This window comes from Panulirus ornatus, chromosome 30 (assembly GCF_036320965.1).
Source record: "Panulirus ornatus isolate Po-2019 chromosome 30, ASM3632096v1, whole genome shotgun sequence".
Lineage (NCBI taxonomy): Eukaryota > Metazoa > Arthropoda > Malacostraca > Decapoda > Palinuridae > Panulirus > Panulirus ornatus.
The window spans coordinates 12,781,424-12,802,051 of record NC_092253.1 but is presented as its reverse complement, the minus strand read 5'-3'; the positions used below and the strand labels follow the sequence as shown (position 1 = coordinate 12,802,051).

At 38.2% G+C, this 20,628-nt stretch overlaps 1 protein-coding gene across 1 annotated transcript in view; it reads left to right on the top strand.

Moving 5' to 3' along the window:
• The window catches only part of LOC139758278 (probable glutamate receptor), a 57,391-nt gene that overhangs the window by 11,731 nt on the left and 25,032 nt on the right, over positions 1 to 20,628 (top strand). The window contains exons 2-4 of the mRNA XM_071679487.1: positions 5,284 to 5,507; positions 11,202 to 11,330; positions 15,714 to 15,872. Coding sequence (XP_071535588.1) covers positions 5,284 to 5,507; positions 11,202 to 11,330; positions 15,714 to 15,872 — 512 coding nt within the window. The remainder of the gene's footprint in view (positions 1 to 5,283; positions 5,508 to 11,201; positions 11,331 to 15,713; positions 15,873 to 20,628) is intronic.

Here is a 20,628-nt window from a genome sequence, read left to right as displayed (position 1 = left end):
CCCAGGATTTTCGCCCCCTCCCCCACCCTATGATCCACCTCCGCTTCCATGGTTCCATCCCCTGCCAGATCCACTCCCAGATATCTAAAACACTTCACTTCCTCCAGTTTTTCTCCATTCAAACTCACCTCCCAATTGACTTGACCCTCAACCCTACTGTACCTAATAACCTTGCTCTTATTCACATTTACTCTTAACTTTCTTCTTCCACACACTTTTCCAAACTCAGTCACCAGCTTCTGCAGTTTCTCACATGAATCAGCCACCAGCGCTGTATCATCAGCGAACAACAACTGACTCACTTCCCAAGCTCTCTCATCCACAACAGACTTCATACTTGCCCCTCTTTCCAAAACTCTTGCATTTACCTCCCTAACAACCCCAACCATAAACAAATTAAACAGCCATGGAGACAACACACACCCCTGCCGCAAACCTACATTCACTGAGAACCAATCACTTTCCTCTCTTCCTACACGTACACATGCCTTACAACCTCGATAAAAACTTTTCACTGCTTCTAACAACATTCCTCCCACACCATATATTCTTAATACCTTCCACAGAGCATCTCTATCAACTCTATCATATGCCTTCTCCAGATCCATAAATGCTACATACAAATCCATTTGCTTTTCTAAGTATTTCTCACATACATTCTTCAAAGCAAACACCTGATCCACACATCCTCTACCACTTCTGAAACCACACTGCTCTTCCCCAATCTGATGCTCTGTACATGCCTTCACCCTCTCAATCAATACCCTCCCATCTAATTTACCAGGAATACTCAACAAACTTATACCTCTGTAATTTGAGCACTCACTCTTATCCCCTTTTCCTTTGTACAATGGCACTATGCACGCATTCCGCCAATCCTCAGGCACCTCACCATGAGTCATACATACATTAAATAACCTTACCAACCAGTCAACAATACAGTCACCCCCTTTTTTAATAAATTCCACTGCAATACCATCCAAGCCTGCTGCCTTGCCGGCTTTCATCTTCCGCAAAGCTTTCACTACCTCTTCTCTGTTTACCAAATCATTTTCCCTAACCCTCTTACTTTGCACACCACCTCGACCAAAACACCCTATATCTGCCACTCTATCATCAAACACATTCAACAAACCTTCAAAATACTCACTCCATCTCCTTCTCACATCACCACTACTTGTTATCACCTCCCCATTTGCGCCCTTCACTGAAGTTCCCATTTGCTCCCTTGTCTTACGCACTTTATTTACCTCCTTCCAGAACATCTTTTTATTCTCCCTAAAATTTAATGATACTCTCTCACCCCAACTCTCATTTGCCCTTTTTTTCACCTCTTGCACCTTTCTCTTGACCTCCTGTCTCTTTCTTTTATACATCTCCCACTCAATTGCATTTTTTCCCTGCAAAAATCGTCCAAATGCCTCTCTCTTCTCTTTCACTAATACTCTTACTTCTTCATCCCACCACTCACTACCCTTTCTAATCAACCCACCTCCCACTCTTCTCATGCCACAAGCATCTTTTGCGCAATCCATCACTGATTCCCTAAATACATCCCATTCCTCCCCCACTCCCCTTACTTCCATTGTTCTCATCTTTTTCCATTCTGTACTCAGTCTCTCCTGGTACTTCCTCACACAGGTCTCCTTCTCAAGCTCACTTACTCTCACCACCCTCTTCACCCCAACATTCACTCTTCTTTTCTGAAAACCCATACAAATCTTCACCTTAGCCTCCACAAGATAATGATCAGACATCCCTCCAGTTGCACCTCTCAGCACATTAACATCCAAAAGTCTCTCTTTCGCACGCCTGTCAATTAACACGTAATCCAATAAAGCTCTCTGGCCATCTCTCCTACTTACATAAGTATACTTATGTATATCTCGCTTTTTAAACCAGGTATTTCCAATCATCAGTCCTTTTTCAGCGCATAAATCTACAAGCTCTTCACCATTTCCATTTACAACACTGAACACCCCATGTATACCAATTATTCCCTCAACTGCCACATTACTCACCTTTGCATTCAAATCACCCATCACTATAACCCGGTCTCGTGCATCAAAACCACTAACACACTCATTCAGCTGCTCCCAAAACACTTGCCTCTCATGATCTTTCTTCTCATGCCCAGGTGCATATGCACCAATAATCACCCACCTCTCTCCATCAACTTTCAGTTTTACCCATATCAATCGAGAATTTACCTTCTTACACTCTATCACATACTCCCACCATTATGTGACGCTCATTTTTTTCATCCATTTCAAGCTAGAAGTTTCAGTTTTCTGTTTCTTACTTTTTTCATATGTATATATATGTATGTGTGTGTGTGTGTATATGTGCGTATGTATGTGTATGTGTGTGTATGTGTATATGTATATATATATGTATATTATCCCTGGGGATAGGGGTGAAAGAATACTTCCCACGTATTCCTCGCGTGTCGTAGAAAGCGACTAGAGGGGACGGGAGCGGGGGGCCAGAAATCCTCCCCTCCTTGTATTAACTTTCTAAAATGGGAAACAGAAGAAGGAGTCACGCGGGGAGTGCTCATCCTCCTCGAAGGCTCAGAGTGGGGTGCCTAAATGTGTGTGGATGTAACCAAGATGTGAAAAAAGGAGAGATAGGTAGTATGTTTGAGGAAAGGAACCTGGATGTTTTGGCTCGGAGTGAAACGAAGCTCAAGGGTAAAGGGGAAGAGTGGTTTGGGAATGTCTGGGGAGTAAAGTCAGGGGTTAGTGAGAGGACAAGAGCAAGGGAAGGAGTAGCAATACTCCTGAATAAAAATGATAATAATAATAATAATAATGATAATGATAATGATAATTATAATAACAATAATGATAATAATAATAATAATAATAATAATAATAATAATAATAATAATAATAATAATAATGATAATGATAATAATAATAATAATAATAATAATGATGATAATAATAATAATAATGATAATAATGATAATTATGATAATAATAATAATAATTATAATAATAATAATAATAATATTAATGATAATAATAATAATAAAGATAATAATGATAATAATGATAATAATGATAATAATAATAATAATGATGATGATAATAATAATAATAATAATCATAATAATAATAATAATAATAATAATAATAATAATAATAATAATAATAATGATAATGATAATAATAACAATAATAATAACAATGATAATAATAATAATGATAATAATGATAATAACAATAATAATAATAATAATAGTAATAATAATAATAATAATAATAATAATAATAATAATAATAATAATAATAAAAATAATAATAACAATGATAATAATAATAATAATAATAATAATAATAATAATAATAATAATAATAATAATAATAATAATAATAATAAGAATGATAATAATGATGATAATGATAATAATAATGGTATGGGTTTGTAAGGAAGATATAAAGAAGTATATATGAATGAAGAATTGTTATTTGTCACGCAATAACAGTTTTATGACACTAGCTTTTATGAAAGTCACACGTTTTGGAATTGGATGGTAAGAAGTACATTGATAATATACAAAATAAAGTAGGTGATTATACTTAATATATTACTAAACACAGTGTGCAATCGTCAGCATTTTTATCTTACATGGATGTCGAAATTCAACAGCTGAACATGAGACCTTGGCACAGGCAGCTGAGGCGGTCGATGCCGTGTTCTCGACGGAGACAGATCCCGAGTGCTCTATATTCCTCCTTGAAGATACGAAGACTTCTTCATCCACAGCTTACACGGTGCTTTCAAGCATGATTTTACACTAGAATGAATGAATGAAGGAAAAATAACTTTTCATATACTGAATATGTTCATGTTCTGATATGCTGAATATGTTCATGTTCATCTCCATTAATCATAGAAAATCAATTGTCTTCTCTCTCTAATACCAGATGATGAGTCACCTACGGGCCTCCTGGGGTGTCGGTGTGTTTAAGGCTTCAGCGGACGGCCATGATACTAATGTAACGCACGCGCAGCTCTCCCGGGTGTTAGACAAAGCCGTGCAGGTAGATCTGTAACTTTTACGTTACTTCTGAGGTGGGTAAGTGACACTTACATTACTGATATGGTGGGTAGGTGACTCTCACATTACTAAAGAGGTTGGTGAGTGGTTCTCACAAAATCGCTGAAGTGAGTAGGTAACTCTTCCTTATTAGTGAGGTGATTACTTTAGTCTGATGTTGAGATGGGGTTGGTTTACTCTTACAGTACTGCTGAGCTACGTAGGTCATCCTCACATTGTTGCTGAGGAGGGCAGGAAGGTCACTCTTACATTAATGCTGAGGCAGGGAAGCCAATCAATTTACCATTGAGAAGTGTCACACTCAGAACTGACTTCCCCAAGGGATCTTTGACTGCCTTATGCTGGTCGATGTGAAGAGGCAGTTAGATACGTCAGACAAAACCTGAACATATTGTGACAAATTACTGATGCTACAAACCCCATTACTAATCACTGTACAAAAATATGTACAATTATAAATATGAATCACAGGTTGACTTAGGATGGTCGGTATTACAACCTGATCACACACACACACACACACACACACACACACACACACACACACACATACACACAAACTGTCTTTAACAATTAACATAAACCTATGACTATGACGCGTTTTGGGGCCACAGAGATTACCAACACAGTGTCATCCATCCACGAAGTTTTCTGTCCTCTCAGCATGTAGTACTATGCTATGCTGTGTTGCTCTGTACCTTGCAGCGATATGCAGAGTTTTGAAGTAGACTTCTCCAGCATGTAAGATGTCTAACACCACTTCACGAAATTATTTCTTTGTAACAACGCTATCGTAACACCCTACAAAAATTACAGCGTCAATAAGGTGATGGTTGTGATATAACCTACAACGTGACCTGGAGTATTTCCTTTTGGGAGTTACTGGTCACGACCGTCTCTCACCCCTCAGTATCAAGTGAATTATGTCTCATCGATGAATCACATTTATACTGACACTATCTATGCCTCAGCCAGTCAGCATTTCTACCCATTCACTGTAATGCTCTCCTACGATGTCGCGACTTTCTCATGATAACGACTTGCCTTAACGGCCGACAACCACTCATTTCCCAAATACTTAGCTGGTTTCTTACCTTACTCTAGGCGCTAAGTTCATGTGACATTCTCGAGTTTATATATGAAAAAATGGTTTGAACGTGAGGAACAGGGCAGTTAGATCGCTTGAGTTATTTGTACCATTCTATCGTCTACAGTTAAGGCAACTCACAAGGTGTGTGACGATGGTAGTGGTGAGCAACGACCCAGCTTTCCTCGCTGCCTTCTCACAATCATCTATCAGGAGCAGCCTCCTGGTCTGGCCAGTGAAACTCCTCGCTGTCACAGAGATACCTCTTGTAGAGTTACAATACCTCCATGAGACTCTATCCATGACGAACTCAGTGTTACTTGTCATCAAAGATAAGTCAGATTCCTTAAGGTAATGAGATCTTTATAGGTACCTCTTCCTTTTCACTATATGAAATGTACAATACACTATACTGCATAGGGAAATTTGATTACTTACAATACATCAGTATACGATATATATATATATATATATATATATATATATATATATATATATATATATATATATATATATATATATATATATATATATATATATATATATGTATATATATATATATATATATATATATATATATATATATATATATATATATATATATATATATATATATATATATATATATATATATATATATATATATATATCATCCCTGGGGATAGGGGATTAAGAATACTTCCCACGTATTCCCTGCGTGTCGTAGAAGGCGACTAAAAGGGGAGGGAGCGGGGGGCTGGAAATCCTCCCCTCTCGTTTTTTTTGTCATTTTCCAAAAGAAGGAAAAGAGGGGGCCAGGTGAGGATATTCCAAAAAAGGCCCAGTCCTCTGTTCTTAACGCTACCTCGCTAACGCGGGAAATGGCGAATAGTTTAAAAGAAAGAAAGAAGAATATATATATATATATATATATATATATATATATATATATATATATATATATATATATATATATATATATATATACATATATTTATTTTTTTTATATATATATATATATATTTATATATATATTCGAAAGGATCACAATTTTGCGGGTGATCAAGATATTCCTATGAGTACACGGGGAAAATGAAACATGTTAAGTTCCCAAGTGCACTTTCGTGTAATAATCACATCATCAGAGGAGAAACAAGAGAGAAATATAACATTCAGTTGATATACATCGAAGAGACGAAGCTAGGACGCCATTTGGTAAACATGTGATTGTCCAAAACATAAAACGACTGTTCATAAACTTATCATTTTACAAACTTTACCAACAATAAAGTTATCTAATTTGTATAGACCATCACTAATGTTAAGATTATAATTCTTTGTGTATTTAATAGTAGAAGATTCAATGATATTTCTCTTGGTAATAGAGTTAGAGTTAATAACTGAGATGGCATTACTCCAGTCAATACAATGATCATAGTTTTGAACGTGATTAAACAAGGCATTTGATTTTAGTCTCATTCTTATACTATATTTATGTTGCTTACGTCTAACAGAAAGATCCTTACCAGTCTGACCAACACAAAATTTATCACAAATTTCACAAGGCACTTTACAGATGCATCCAAGAGAATTCTCTAGTGAATTCCTGGTTAAGATATTCTTTATAGTATCATTGTTGCGAAAGTCAACATTTACATTAAAGGATTTAAGCAACATGATAAGCAAAGTGAAATTATTATCAAAAGGGAGAACTAAAAGATTCTTGGTGTCAATGGGAGGTTTGGCCTCAACTCTACAAAATGATTTCTTAGCTAACTTAAGGGATTTATCAATGAAAGATCCAAGGTATTTTAACTTAGATCCAATAGAATGTAACTTCTCATACTCATCAATAAACTCTGGACTGCAAATACGTAATGCCCTAAGGAACATAGATTAAAATGATACTTTAACTCTGTCATGTTGAGATGAGTAATAATGGATATATGAGCATACATTGGTGGGTTTTCTCTATATGCTAAACTTAAACTATGCCTATGGATCTTGCAATCTAAAAATGGTAACATGCCATTGTTTTCATTTTCTACAGTAAATTTGATTGGAGGTACTAAATTGTTAAGTAAGGGGAGAAAAATTTGTAAATTTTCATTTGTTGGCCAAACACAAAGAACATCATCTACATACCTAACATCATCTAAATACCTAAACCAAATTGCATTAGAAGGTAAGATATCCTTTAGTAATTTTGTTTGAAAAGATTCCATATAAAGATTCCTTAAAGCAGGTGAAAGAGGGTTACCCATTGCCATAACAAATTTTTCAGCGTAGTAATCTCCATTGCATTAAAATACACAGTCTTTTATACACAATTTTACCAGTTCAATGAAAACAGACTTTGAAACAGGTAAATGAATATCATCCAAGACAGCAAATAAATGTTCTAAAAGGTCATCAACTGGAACTTTAGTGAAAAGTGAGGAAACATCAGAGCTAACTAGATTGAAATCAAAATTAATATTAATATTGTTTAGCTTGTTGACTAATTCTACATTGTTCATGATATTAGAATTTGATACCTTACCCACTAAAGGACTTAATAAAGAAACTAACCATTTTTGACAATTTATACGTGATGGAGCCTCCTGAACTCACAATAGGTCTTGCTGGAAAACTCTGTTTATGTGTTTTGATAAGTCCATACATTCATGGCAATTCTCATTTCAATAAAGAAATGAAATTGTTGTTGAAAGGTAATAGTTCTCATATCAAAAGATTGTCGTCTTTGTCCCCTCAATTGCCATATATATATATATATATATATATATATATATATATATATATATATATATATATATATATGGACTTATCAAAAGACAGTTTTGGAGACAGATGGGTAATTATTGGTGTATATGCACCTGGGCATGAGAAGAAAAATCATGAGAGGCAAGTATTTTGGGAGCAGCTGAGTGAGTGTATTAGTAGTTTTGATGCACGAGACCGGGTTATAGTGATAGGTGATTTGAATGCAGAGGTGAGTAATGTGGCAGTTGAGGGAATAATTGGAGTAGATGGGGTGTTCAGTGTTGTAAATGGAAATGGTGAAGAGCTTGTAGATAAATGCTGAAATAGGACTGGTGATTGGAATTACCTGGTTTAAAAAGCGAGATATACATAAGTATACATATGTAAGTAAGAGAGATTGCCAGAGAGCGTTATTGGATCATGTGTTGATTGATAGGCTCGCGAAAGAGAGACTTTTGGATGTTAATGTGCTGAGAGGTGCAACTGGAAGGATGTCTGATCATTATCCTGTGGAGGCAAAAGTGAAGATTTGTAGAGGTTTTCAGAAAAGAAGAGAAAATGTTGAGGTGAGGAGAGTGGTGAAAGTAAGTGAGCTTGGGAAGTAGACTGAGAGAGACTGAGTACAGAATGCAAAAAGGTGAGAAGAAAGGACGTAAGGGGAGTGCTGGAGGATTGGATATATTTAGGGAAGCAGCGATGGCATGCGCAAAAGATGCTTGTGGTATGAGAAGCGTGGGAGGTGTGCAGATTAGAAAGGGTATTGAGTGGTGGGATGAAGAAGTAATATAATTAGTGAAAGAGAAGAGAGAGGCATTTGGACGAATTTTGCAGGGAAAAGGTGCAAATGACTGGGAGGTGTATAAAAGAAAGAGGCAGGTGGTAAAGAGAAAGGAACAAGAGGCGAAAAAAAGGGCAAATGAGAGTTGCGGTGAGAGTTTCATTGAATTTTAGGGAGAATAAAAAGATGTTTTCGAAGGAGGTAAATAAAGTGCATAAGACAAGGGAACAAATGGGAGCATCAGTAAAGGGGGCTAATGGGGAGGTGATAACAAGTAGTGGTGATTTGAGGAGATGGAGTGAGTATTTTGTAGGTTTGTTGAATGTGTTTGATAATAGAGTGGCAGATATTGGGTGTTTTGGTCGAGGTGGTGTGCAAAGTGAGAGGGTTAGGGAGAATGATTTAGTAAGCAGAGAAGAGGTAGTAAAAGCTTTGCGGAAGATGAAAGCCGGCAAAGCAGCGGGTTTGGATGGTATTGTAGTGGAATTGATAGAAAAAGGGGGTGACTGTATTATTGACTGGTTGATAAGAATATTTGATGTATGTATGACTTATGGTGAGGTACCTGAGGACTGACGGAAGACATGAATAGTGTCATTTCACAAAGGCAAAGGGGACAGGAGTGAGTGCTCAAATTACAGAGGTATAAGTTTTTTGAGTATTCCTGGGAAATTATATGGGAGGGTATTGATTGAGAGGGTGAAGACATTTATAGAGCATCAGATGGGGGAAGCGTAGTGTGGTTTCAGAAGTGGTAGAGGATATGTGGATCAGGTGTTTCCTTTGAAAAAATGTATGTGAGAAATACTTAGAAAAGCAAATGGTTTTGTATTCAGCATTTATGGAACTGGAGAAGGCATAAGATAGACTTGATAGAGATGCTCTGTGGAAGGTATTAAGAATATATGGTGTGGAAGGAAGTTGTTAGAAGCAGTGAAAAGTTTTTATCGAGGATGTAAGGCATGTGTACGTGTAGGAAGAGAGCAAAGTGATTGGTTCTCAGTGAATGTTGGTTTCCGGCACCGGTGCATGATGTCTCCATGGTTGTTTAATTTGTTTATGGACGAGGTTGTTAGGGACGCGAATGCAAGAGTTATGGAACGAGGGACAAGTATGCAGTCTGTTGTGGATGAGCGACTTTGGGAAGTGAGTCAGTTGTTGTTCGCTGATGATGCACCGCTGGTAGCTGATTCGTGTGAGAAACAGTAGAAGCTGGTGAGTGAGTTTGGTAAAGTGTCTGGAAGAAGAAAGCTGAGATTAAATGTGAATAAGAGCAAGCTTATTAGGTACAGAAGGATTAAGGGACAAGCCAATTGGGAGATAAATTTGAAAGGAGAAAAACTGGAGGAATTGAAGTGTTAGATATCTGGGAGTGGATTTGGCAGCGGATGGAGCCATGGAAGCAGAAGTGAATCATAGGGTGGGGGAGAGGGCGAAAGTTCTTGGGAGCGTTGAAGAATGTGTGGAAGTCGAGAATGTTATCTTGCAAAGTAAAAATGGGTATATATATATATATATATATATATATATATATATATATATATATATATATATATATATATATATATATATATATATATATATATATACACACATATGTTTTCTAAATTATTCTTACATTTTTCATATGTATATATATATATATATATATATATATATATATATATATATATATATATATATATATATATATATATATATATATATATATATATATATATATATATATGTATATATATATATATATACAATGTTGTATGGTTGCGAGGCGTGGGCTATGGATAGAGATGTGCGCAGGAGGATGGATGTGCTGGAAATGAGATGTTTGAGGACAATGTGTGGTGTGAGGTGGTTTGATCGAGTAAGTAACGTAAGGGTAAGAGAGATGTGTGGAAATAAAAAGAGCGTGGTTGAGAGAGCAGAAGAGGGTGTTTTGAAATGGTTTGGGCACATGGAGAGAATGAGTGAGGAAAGATTGACCAAGAGGATATATGTGTCGGAGGTGGAGGGAACGAGGAGAAGAGGGAGACCAAATTGGAGGTGGAAAGATGGAGTGAAAAAGATTTTGTGTGATCGGGGCCTGAACATGCAGGAGGGTGAAAGGAGGGCAAGGAATAGAGTGAATTGGAGCGATGTGGTATACAGGGGTTGACGTGCTGTCAGTGGATTGAATCAAGGCATGTGAAGCGTCTGGGGTAAACCATGGAAAGCTGTGTAGGTATGTATATTTGCGTGTGTGGACGTATGTACATGTGTATGGGGGGGGGGTTGGGCCATTTCTTTCGTCTGTTTCCTTGCGCTACCTCGCAAACGCGGGAGACAGCGACAAAGTATAAAAAAAGAAAAAAAAAAATATATATATATATATATATATATATATATATATATATATATATATATATATATATATATATATATATATATATATATATATATATATATATATATATATATATATATATGTGTATGTGTGTGTATATGTATGTACATATTACTAAAGCGGGGAACGACGATGATATCTACAGCTGCAGGATGTATATACGTCTGCCATACAGCCCTGAGGAAGCCCAAGCCTTGCGACTTGCCTCCTGGACGCCCCACCAGGGTCTCACTCTCACCACTCACCTCCCACTCTTCCCTGACAAATTCTCCAAGTGAGTATCTAAGCTTAATATTTTCATCGTAGTCGTAATGTGAAAACGTATGATCAAATGATCTCTCTCTCTCTCTCTCTCTCTCTCTCTCTCTCTCTCTCTCTCTCTCTCTCTCTCTCTCTCTCTCTCTCTCTCTCTCTTTCGGTTTATTGAATATGCCTGCTAATTCAGCATTTATACCTTTCTTACTAATGTTTTCAACTTGTTTAACGATTCTCTTGAACTGCTCAGTCAGATTACTAAAGAGATGTCAAAAGTTTATAGCAGAGATAAAACCAAACTCACATAGAAACCAGCAGTGTAATCTTGTTAGATAAGCAGTAACACAAGATTTCATGACTCGTGTCGTATTCTCAAGGGTTTGGAATGTGACACGAGTCACGAAGCTTTGTGTTACTGTATATCTAAGAAGAATTTTACCACAGATTTCTACTTATATTTGTTCTACCTGGATTTGATATTTGGCCAGCTTGTTGATAATCTACCTGGACAGTATAGGAGAATTGTTGAACGAGTTGAGGACATCAGGAGGAAAATAATAAATGTTTGTATCTGTAGAAACCTCTGTATAAATGTCATTATATTTCAGTGCTTTCTCCCAAACGACCCTCTGTATAAACCAATATGTAAAACCCATAATCATCGATATTACCTAAATAGAATTGATATCCATAAACTTATGATTTTCTGGGAATCCACCAAGCATAAAAAGACCTTGTTTGACCATCATATAATCCTTACTTGACTTTAAACATTTGACAGGGAAAAGAACACTTTATGACTCGCGCTCTGTAACTTTGCTTTGTTTTCAAAAATAAGATTTATATTTTCTTTTCCTTTTGGCATTAAGGGAAATTTAAAAAATATACTACATACATTACCTAGAAAAACTTACCCTTAGAATTCTTGTTCCTCAAATTCAACTTTAGATGATTCGGTATCTTGTCCCCCGGCTTCTCCTACTGAGCCTATGTCACATCATCTATTTCCTTAGCCCGGGGTCGTCTGTGTACCTTCCCACCTCCAAGCGGGCAAGGCATATGGACCAGATGGCCTACACCCTCATGTCCAAAGGGAGTAAACTTTCTTTAATCCTTGCTCGCCTATTTCATCCTTTTCTATACACCCAGACTTTTCCTGCTCCAAGTATACACTGATGCAGTCTATCCCTGAAAAAGGAGACTATTCTAACCCTTTCCATCCATCGTCTCTTACTTCCGTTCTCTCCGAGGCCTTCGATGCCTCATCAACTCTCACGTTTTCAAGATCTTGGGACACCCAATTTTCTTCTTTTTGATCCCCATTATGGATATCGCAGCTTGAGGTCCACTGGAGATCCTCTCTCCTACGTGACTCACTTTTAGTCCTCCTCTCTCACTGACACTTGTGAAGCGTTCGTCGTAGCCCTTGGAATTTGCAAGGCATTCGACAGGGTGTATATCTGGTTCTTATTTCCTTAAATTCCTTCCTTTGGCTTTTGTGCTTCTCTTTGTTCCCTAATGTGTGGCTTCATCTCTGGCCATTTCATTGCAGTACTTGTTGACGGAAAGACTTCTCCCTCTTATTCTATAAACATAAATATTCCTCCGGGTAATGACCTGTTGCCAACTGGATTTTATGAGCAGTATCACAAAAATTTAGATTTTCGCGTAATGTATCCATAAATCATCATTACAAGATTCATAACAAAAATTCTCTCTGCATCTGGTCATTCTGCCATGATTTTCTTATCATCTGACTACAATACCTTCAAATGTCAATTGTACTCTTCTCGTAGTTAACCGCAGTATTATCGACTGTCTCTTGTATTGTCGCAAAAGATTTCAAAGGCAGATTTCAAAGTCGGCCGCGCCTCAAGGATCGATTCTACCGCTTCGTCTCTCAGATAACGTTTAGATACCCGTCTATGGAGTCCAGTTCTTTCCTTAAATGAATTTTGAAATGACAAATATCCTTTTCGATCGTCTCATTCATATATATGTTTGACCATTCACATACTTAGCTGCTAACACAGTTAATGCACCAATAGATTCCAGAGTTCTGTAACGTTTTCGAGCATCACGAGTAGATTTATATTCAGCTGCCCTAAGCTTTGACACAGTCACGAGGTAGGTCTCATCCATTTTCTAAAAATACTAGTTATTGCTGTATTTTCAGTCCGCATTTCTTTTCAAGTAAATACGTGCGTATGTCACCCCATTCCCAAATGGAAGACGGGAATGGAGGGAGCTGTCAACCTCCATTAACTTGCTTCATGTTCTAAACTATCATCTCTCAAAATTTGGTTGAATTTGGCCCAATATGCCAGGAGTTGATAAATAACGGTCAAATAGGCGGACTGACTTTTGTGTTTTATGTTTAAGAATATACTGTAAAAGCTTCTACATATCAACTCCTGTTTTTACCAAGGATTTCTTCAAGTCCCCACAAGTCCTGGTTCTTTCTAGGTTTTTCCATTCCAAAGATCTCCCAAATTCTCCCCGGATCCACTTCAACTTCTCACATGATTGTCCCAAGTCTTCAAAAAGTCTGCTGCAGTTCTTTCACAATCTGTCTCCAGGTCCTTCTCGAGTTTTACCAGGCCTTTCCAGGTACTTCCCAAGGTGTACTCCAAGTCTGCTCAGGTTTTCCTCAAGACTTCACCGAGTCCTCTCCAAATCTCTCCGAAGTCTTCTTCTATTTTCCCAAGTCCTACTCAGGTCTTTGATAGGCCCACAAGTCTTTCCCAGAAAATCTACATGTTTTTTAGGCCTTCTCCAGATCTTCCCAGGTCTTCCCAAGGTTTTCCCACGGTCCTTCCTAGGTCTTCCTCAAGTTTCCGAAGGTCATACCTTGTCCTCGGCAAGTTTTGCCCATTTCTTCCGCAGGTCTTCCCGGGCAACCCCTAAGTCTTCGTCGAGTCTTCGCCAGGTTTTCCATATAGCTTCCTAAATTCCTCCCTATGTCTTCCTCAAGTCTTACTAAAGCCCTTCACGGATCTCCTCAGTGCCCCTTACTGTCTTCTACAGGTCTCCTCTTAGGTCTTCATCTAGTTAGTTTTAAACATTTCCTCAATTACTGAAAAGCTCTGTTGTTCTATCAACTAGTGTTCCACCCAAATTACATGCAGGCATCCATTATCCCACTCTGACATGAGAGATGGTTTTCTCAACCACCCATAAACATGCCTCATGCTCCAAAATGCCATCCTTTATGATATAGATAAAACTGGCTCGGTGACCTATGACCTGCTAGGCAGACGCACGAAAAGTGTTTTGTGTTTTGTATGTATATATATATATATATATATATATATATATATATTTTTTTTTTTTTTATACTTTGTCGCTGTCTCCCGCGTTTGCGAGGTAGCGCAAGGAAACAGACGAAAGAAATGGCCCAACCACCCCCCCCCCATACACATGTACATACACACGTCCACACACGCAAATATGCATACCTACACAGCTTTCCATGGTTTACCCCAGACGCTTCACATGCCTTGATTCAATCCACTGACAGCACGTCAACCCCTGTATACCACATCGCTCCAATTCACTCAATTCCTTGCCCTCCTTTCACCCTCCTGCATGTTCAGGCCCCGATCACACAAAATCTTTTTCACTCCATCTTTCCACCTCCAATTTGGTCTCCCTCTTCTCCTCGTTCCCTCCACCTCCGACACATATATCCTCTTGGTCAATCTTTCCTCACTCATTCTCTCCATGTGCCCAAACCATTTCAAAACACCCTCTTCTGCTCTCTCAACCAAGCTCTTTTTATTTCCACACATCTCTCTTACCCTTACGTTACTTACTCGATCAAACCACCTCACACCACACATTTTCCTCAAACATCTCATTTCCAGCACATCCATCCTCCTGCGCACATCTCTATCCATAGCCCACGCCTCGCAACCATACAACATTGTTGGAACCACTATTCCTTCAAACATACCCATTTTTGCTTTCCGAGATAATGTTCTCGACTTCCACACATTTTTCAAGGCTCCCAAAATTTTCGCCCCCTCCCCCACCCTATAGATTCTTTCTGAAAGAAAAGTTTCCTTTGTTCTATTTAACGACAGTATGTCAGGTCTTCTGATAAGTCTTTGATATTTTAGAAGAGAATCAGTGACTATCAGAGAATACTGTTACTAACATTTCATTAAAATGGAAATTGATTTCTTTCCTTTATATTCATCAAAAATGATTACTGAACTAATAATATAGTATATTATATATACTTTAAATTTTAGAAAACTGCATATGAAATATATTTCTTTTCCAGAACAGGGACAATCTTTCTCAATAACCTCTGCCGTTGTTCTATTGAATGCCTATTTTGAATAGTCTGAGAATATTTACTTTTACAGAAGTTTAAAATGAAGCAACATCTACCCAGGTTTGTATCAGCGCCGACGCTAGTAGTAGCTGTAGAAGTAATGCCCTATCACTATGTATCGGTGCTAGAACGAGATGAGTCTCTGAGAGGAGAGTGGATCACCTTCACAGGAGTCATGGCCAATTTGGTGGATTACATGTCGACAAGTATGAATTTCTCGTAAGTATTAAATTGCCTCGTGAATAGGACTAAAACGAAAGAAAGGATAGTGGTTTCAAGCCATTTTGCTCCATTACAAGAACGCACGCTTTTAATAGAACATATGCCTGCCAACAACAAGGATTCAAATCTTGACCTTCTGGATGGTAGGTGGGAAAGTTAACCGCTCGGCTATGATCGCCTCTAATTGGGAAATGACTATATATATATATATATATATATATATATATATATATATATATATATATATATATATATATATATATATATATATATATATATATTATTATTATTATTTCTTTATTATACTTTGTCGCTGTCTCCCGCGTTTGCGAGGTAGCGCAAGGAAACAGTCGAAAGAAATGGCCCACCCCCCCCCCATACACATGTATATACATACGTCCACACACGCAAATATACATACCTACACAGCTTTCCATGGTTTACCCCAGACGCTTCACATGCCCTGCTTCAATCCACTGACAGCACGTCAACCCCGGTATACCACATCGCTCCAATTCACTCTATTCCTTGCCCTCCTTTCACCCTCCTGCATGTTCAGGCCCCGATCTCACAAATTCTTTTTCACTCCATCTTTCCACCTCCAATTTGGTCTCCCTCTTCTCCTTGTTCCCTCCACCTCCGACACATATATCCTCTTGGTCAATCTTTCCTCACTCATCCTCTCCATGTGCCCAAACCACTTCAAAACACCCTCTTCTGCTCTCTCAACCACGCTCTTTTTATTTCCACACATCTCTCTTACCCTTACGTTACTCACTCGATCAAACCACCTCACACCACACATTGTCCTCAAACATCTCATTTCCAGCACATCCATCCTCCTGCGCACAACTCTATCCATAGCCCACGCCTCGCAACCATACAACATTGTTGGAACCACTATTCCTTCAAACATACCCATTTTTGCTTTCCGAGACAATGTTCTCGACTTCCACACATTCTTCAAGGCTCCCAGAATTTTCGCCCCCTCCCCCACCCTATGATCCACTTCCGCTTCCATGGTTCCATCCGCTGACAGATCCACTCCCAGATATCTAAAACACTTCACTTCCTCCAGTTTTTCTCCATTCAAACTCACCTCCCAATTGACTTGACCCTCAACCCTACTGTACCTAATAACCTTGCTCTTATTCACATTTACTCTTAACTTTCTTCTTCCACACACTTTACCAAACTCCGTCACCAGCTTCTGCAGTTTCTCACATGAATCCGCCACCAGCGCTGTATCATCAGCGAACAACAACTGACTCACTTCCCAAGCTCTCTCATCCCCAACAGACTTCATACTTGCCCCTCTTTCCAAGACTCTTGCATTTACCTCCCTAACAACCCCATCCATAAACAAATTAAACAACCATGGAGACATCACACACCCCTGCCGCAAACCTACATTCACTGAGAACCAATCACTTTCCTCTCTTCCTACACGTACACATGCCTTACATCCTCGATAAAAACTTTTCACTGCTTCTAACAACTTGCCTCCCACACCATATATTCTTAATACCTTCCACAGAGCATCTCTATCAACTCTATCATATGCCTTCTCCAGATCCATAAATGCTACATACAAATCCATTTGCTTTTCTAAGTATTTCTCACATACATTCTTCAAAGCAAACACCTGATCCACACATCCTCTACCACTTCTGAAACCACACTGCTCTTCCCCAATCTGATGCTCTGTACATGCCTTCACCCTCTCAATCAATACTCTCCCATATAATTTACCAGGAATACTCAACAAACTTATACCTCTGTAATTTGAGCACTCACTCTTATCCCCTTTGCCTTTGTACAATGGCACTATGCACGCATTCCGCCAATCCTCAGGCACCTCACCATGAGTCATACATACATTAAATAACCTTACCAACCAGTCAACAATACAGTCACCCCCTTTTTTAATAAATTCCACTGCAATACCATATATATATATATATATATATATATATATATATATATATATATATATATATATATATATATATATATATATATATATATATATATGTCTGACTTTCTCGGGTGGTGTGCGAACTAAGAAGGTCTAGGAGAATGATTCGGTGAAGAGAGAAGAGGTGGTGAAAGATTTGAAGAAGATGAAATCCGACAAGGCGGCGGGTCTGAATGGTATTGTAATGGAATATATCAAAAAAAGAGTGAGTGTGTTGTTGATTAGTTGGTAAGGATATTCATTATATATATGGACCATGGCGAAGTGCCTGAGTATTCGTGGAATATATGCATAGTGCCATTGTATAAATGCAAAGAGGATAAAAGTGAGTGTTCAAACTACAGAAGCATACGGTCGTTGAGTACTCCTGTGAAATCATATGGGATGGTACTGATTGAGAGGGTGAAAGCAAGTACAGAGCATCAGATCGGGGAGGAGCAGTCTGGTTTCCGAAGTGGTAGAGGATGTGTGGATCAGGTGTATGCTTTGAAGAATGTATGTGAGAAAATCTTAGAAAAATAAATCGATTTATATGTAACATTTATGGATCTGGAGAAGACATATGACAGGTTTGACAGATATGATTTGTTAAAAGTTGTAAGAGTATACAGTGTGGGAGGTAGGTTCTTAGAAGCATTTACCAAGGATGTAAGGCATGTGCACGAGTCGGAAGAGAGAAGAGTGATTGGTTCAAGTGAAGGTCGGTCTGAGGAGGGGGTGTGTGATGTCCCTTTGCTTATTCAATTTCTTTATAGATGGGGTGGTTAGGGAGGTGAATGCAAGCGTTTTGGCCAGACTGGTAAGTATGCAGTCTGTTGTGGATGAGAGAGCCTGGGAAGTGAGTCAGTTGTTCTCCGCAGATGATATAGCTCTAGTGGCTGCTTTTTCTGAGAAATTGCAGAGGTTGCTCACTCAGGTTGGAAAAGTATGTGACAGAGGAAAGTTGAGAGTAGATATGAATAAGAGCAAATTTCAGTAAGGTTAAGGGACAAGTCAATAGAAATGTAAGTTTGAATATACAAAAAAATGGAGGAAGTGAAGTGTTTTAGATATTTGGGTGTGGATGTAGCAGCGGATGGAATTTTCTGGAAGCGATGAAGAATGTTTGGAAGGAGAGAACGTTCTCTCTATCACAGCGAAAATGGGTATGTTTAAAGGAAAAGTAGTGCCAAAAATGTTATATGGTTGCAAGGCATGGGCTATAGATAGGGTTATACAGTGCAGGGTAGATGTGTTGGAAATGAAATGTTTGAGGACAATATGTTGTGTGAGGTGGATTCATAGAGTGACTGATATAAGTGTAAGAGATATGTATGAAAATAGAAGGAGTATTATTGAAATAGCAGAAGAGGGAGTTTTGAAATGGTTTGGTCATATGGAGAAACTTATTGAGGAAAGATTGGCAAAGAGGATATAAGTGTCAAAGGTAGAGGGAACAAAGAGAAGCGGGAGACCAAATTGGAGGAGGAAAGATGGAGTGAAAAGATTTTGAACTATCGGGGCCTGAACATACAGGAGGGTGAGAGGCCTACAAGGAATTGGGATTGGGTAATGACCAGAGAGGATGAAGTAAAACATGAATGAATATGTACATGTACATGTCTGTAATGTCTGCACACACACACACACACACACACACACACACACACACACATATATATATATATATATATATATATATATATATATATATATATATATATATATATATATATATATATATATATATATATATATATATATATATATATATATATCCCTGGGGATAGGGGAGGAAGAATACTTCCCACGTATTCACTGCGTGTCGTAGAAGGCGACTAAAAGGGGAGGGAGCGGGGGGCTGGAAATCCTCCCCTCTTGTTTTTCTTTTTAATTTTCCAAAAGAAGGAACAGAGAAGGGGGCCAGGTGAGGATATTCCCTCAGAGGCTCGGTCCTCTGTTCTTAACGCTACCTTGCTAATGCGGGAAATGGCGAATAGTTTGAAAGATATATATATATATATATATATATATATATATATATATATATATATATATATATATATATATATATATATATATATATATATATATATATATATATATATATATATATATATATTGCTTTGTCGCTGTCTTCCGCGTTTGCGAGGTAGCGCAAGGAAACAGACGAAGGAAACGGCCCAACCCACCCCCATACACATGTATATACATACACGTCCACACACGCAAATATACATACCCATACATCTCAATGTACACATATATATACACACACAGACAATTACATATATACATATGCACACAATTCACACTGTCTGCCTTTATTCATACCATCACCACCTCGCCACACATGGCATAACATCCCCCTCCCCCCTCATGTGTGCGAGGTAGCGCTAGGAAAAGACAACAAAGGCCACATTCGTTCACACTCAGTCTCTAGCTGTCATACAATTATGCCCGAAACCACAGCTCCCTTTCTACATCCACGCCCCACAGAACTTTCCATGGTTTGCCCCATAAGCTTCACATGCCCTGATTCAATCCATTGACAGCACATCGACCCCGGTATACCACATCGATCCAATTCACTCTATTCCTTGCCCGCCTTTCACCCTCCTGCATGTTCAGGCACCGATCACTCAAAATCTTTTTCCACTCCATCTTTCCACCACCAGTTTGGTCTCCCACTTCTCCTCGTTCCCTACACCTCCGACACATATATCCTCTTGGTCAATCTTTTCTCACTCATTCTCTCCATGTGCCCAGACCATTTCAAAACACCCTCTTCTGCTC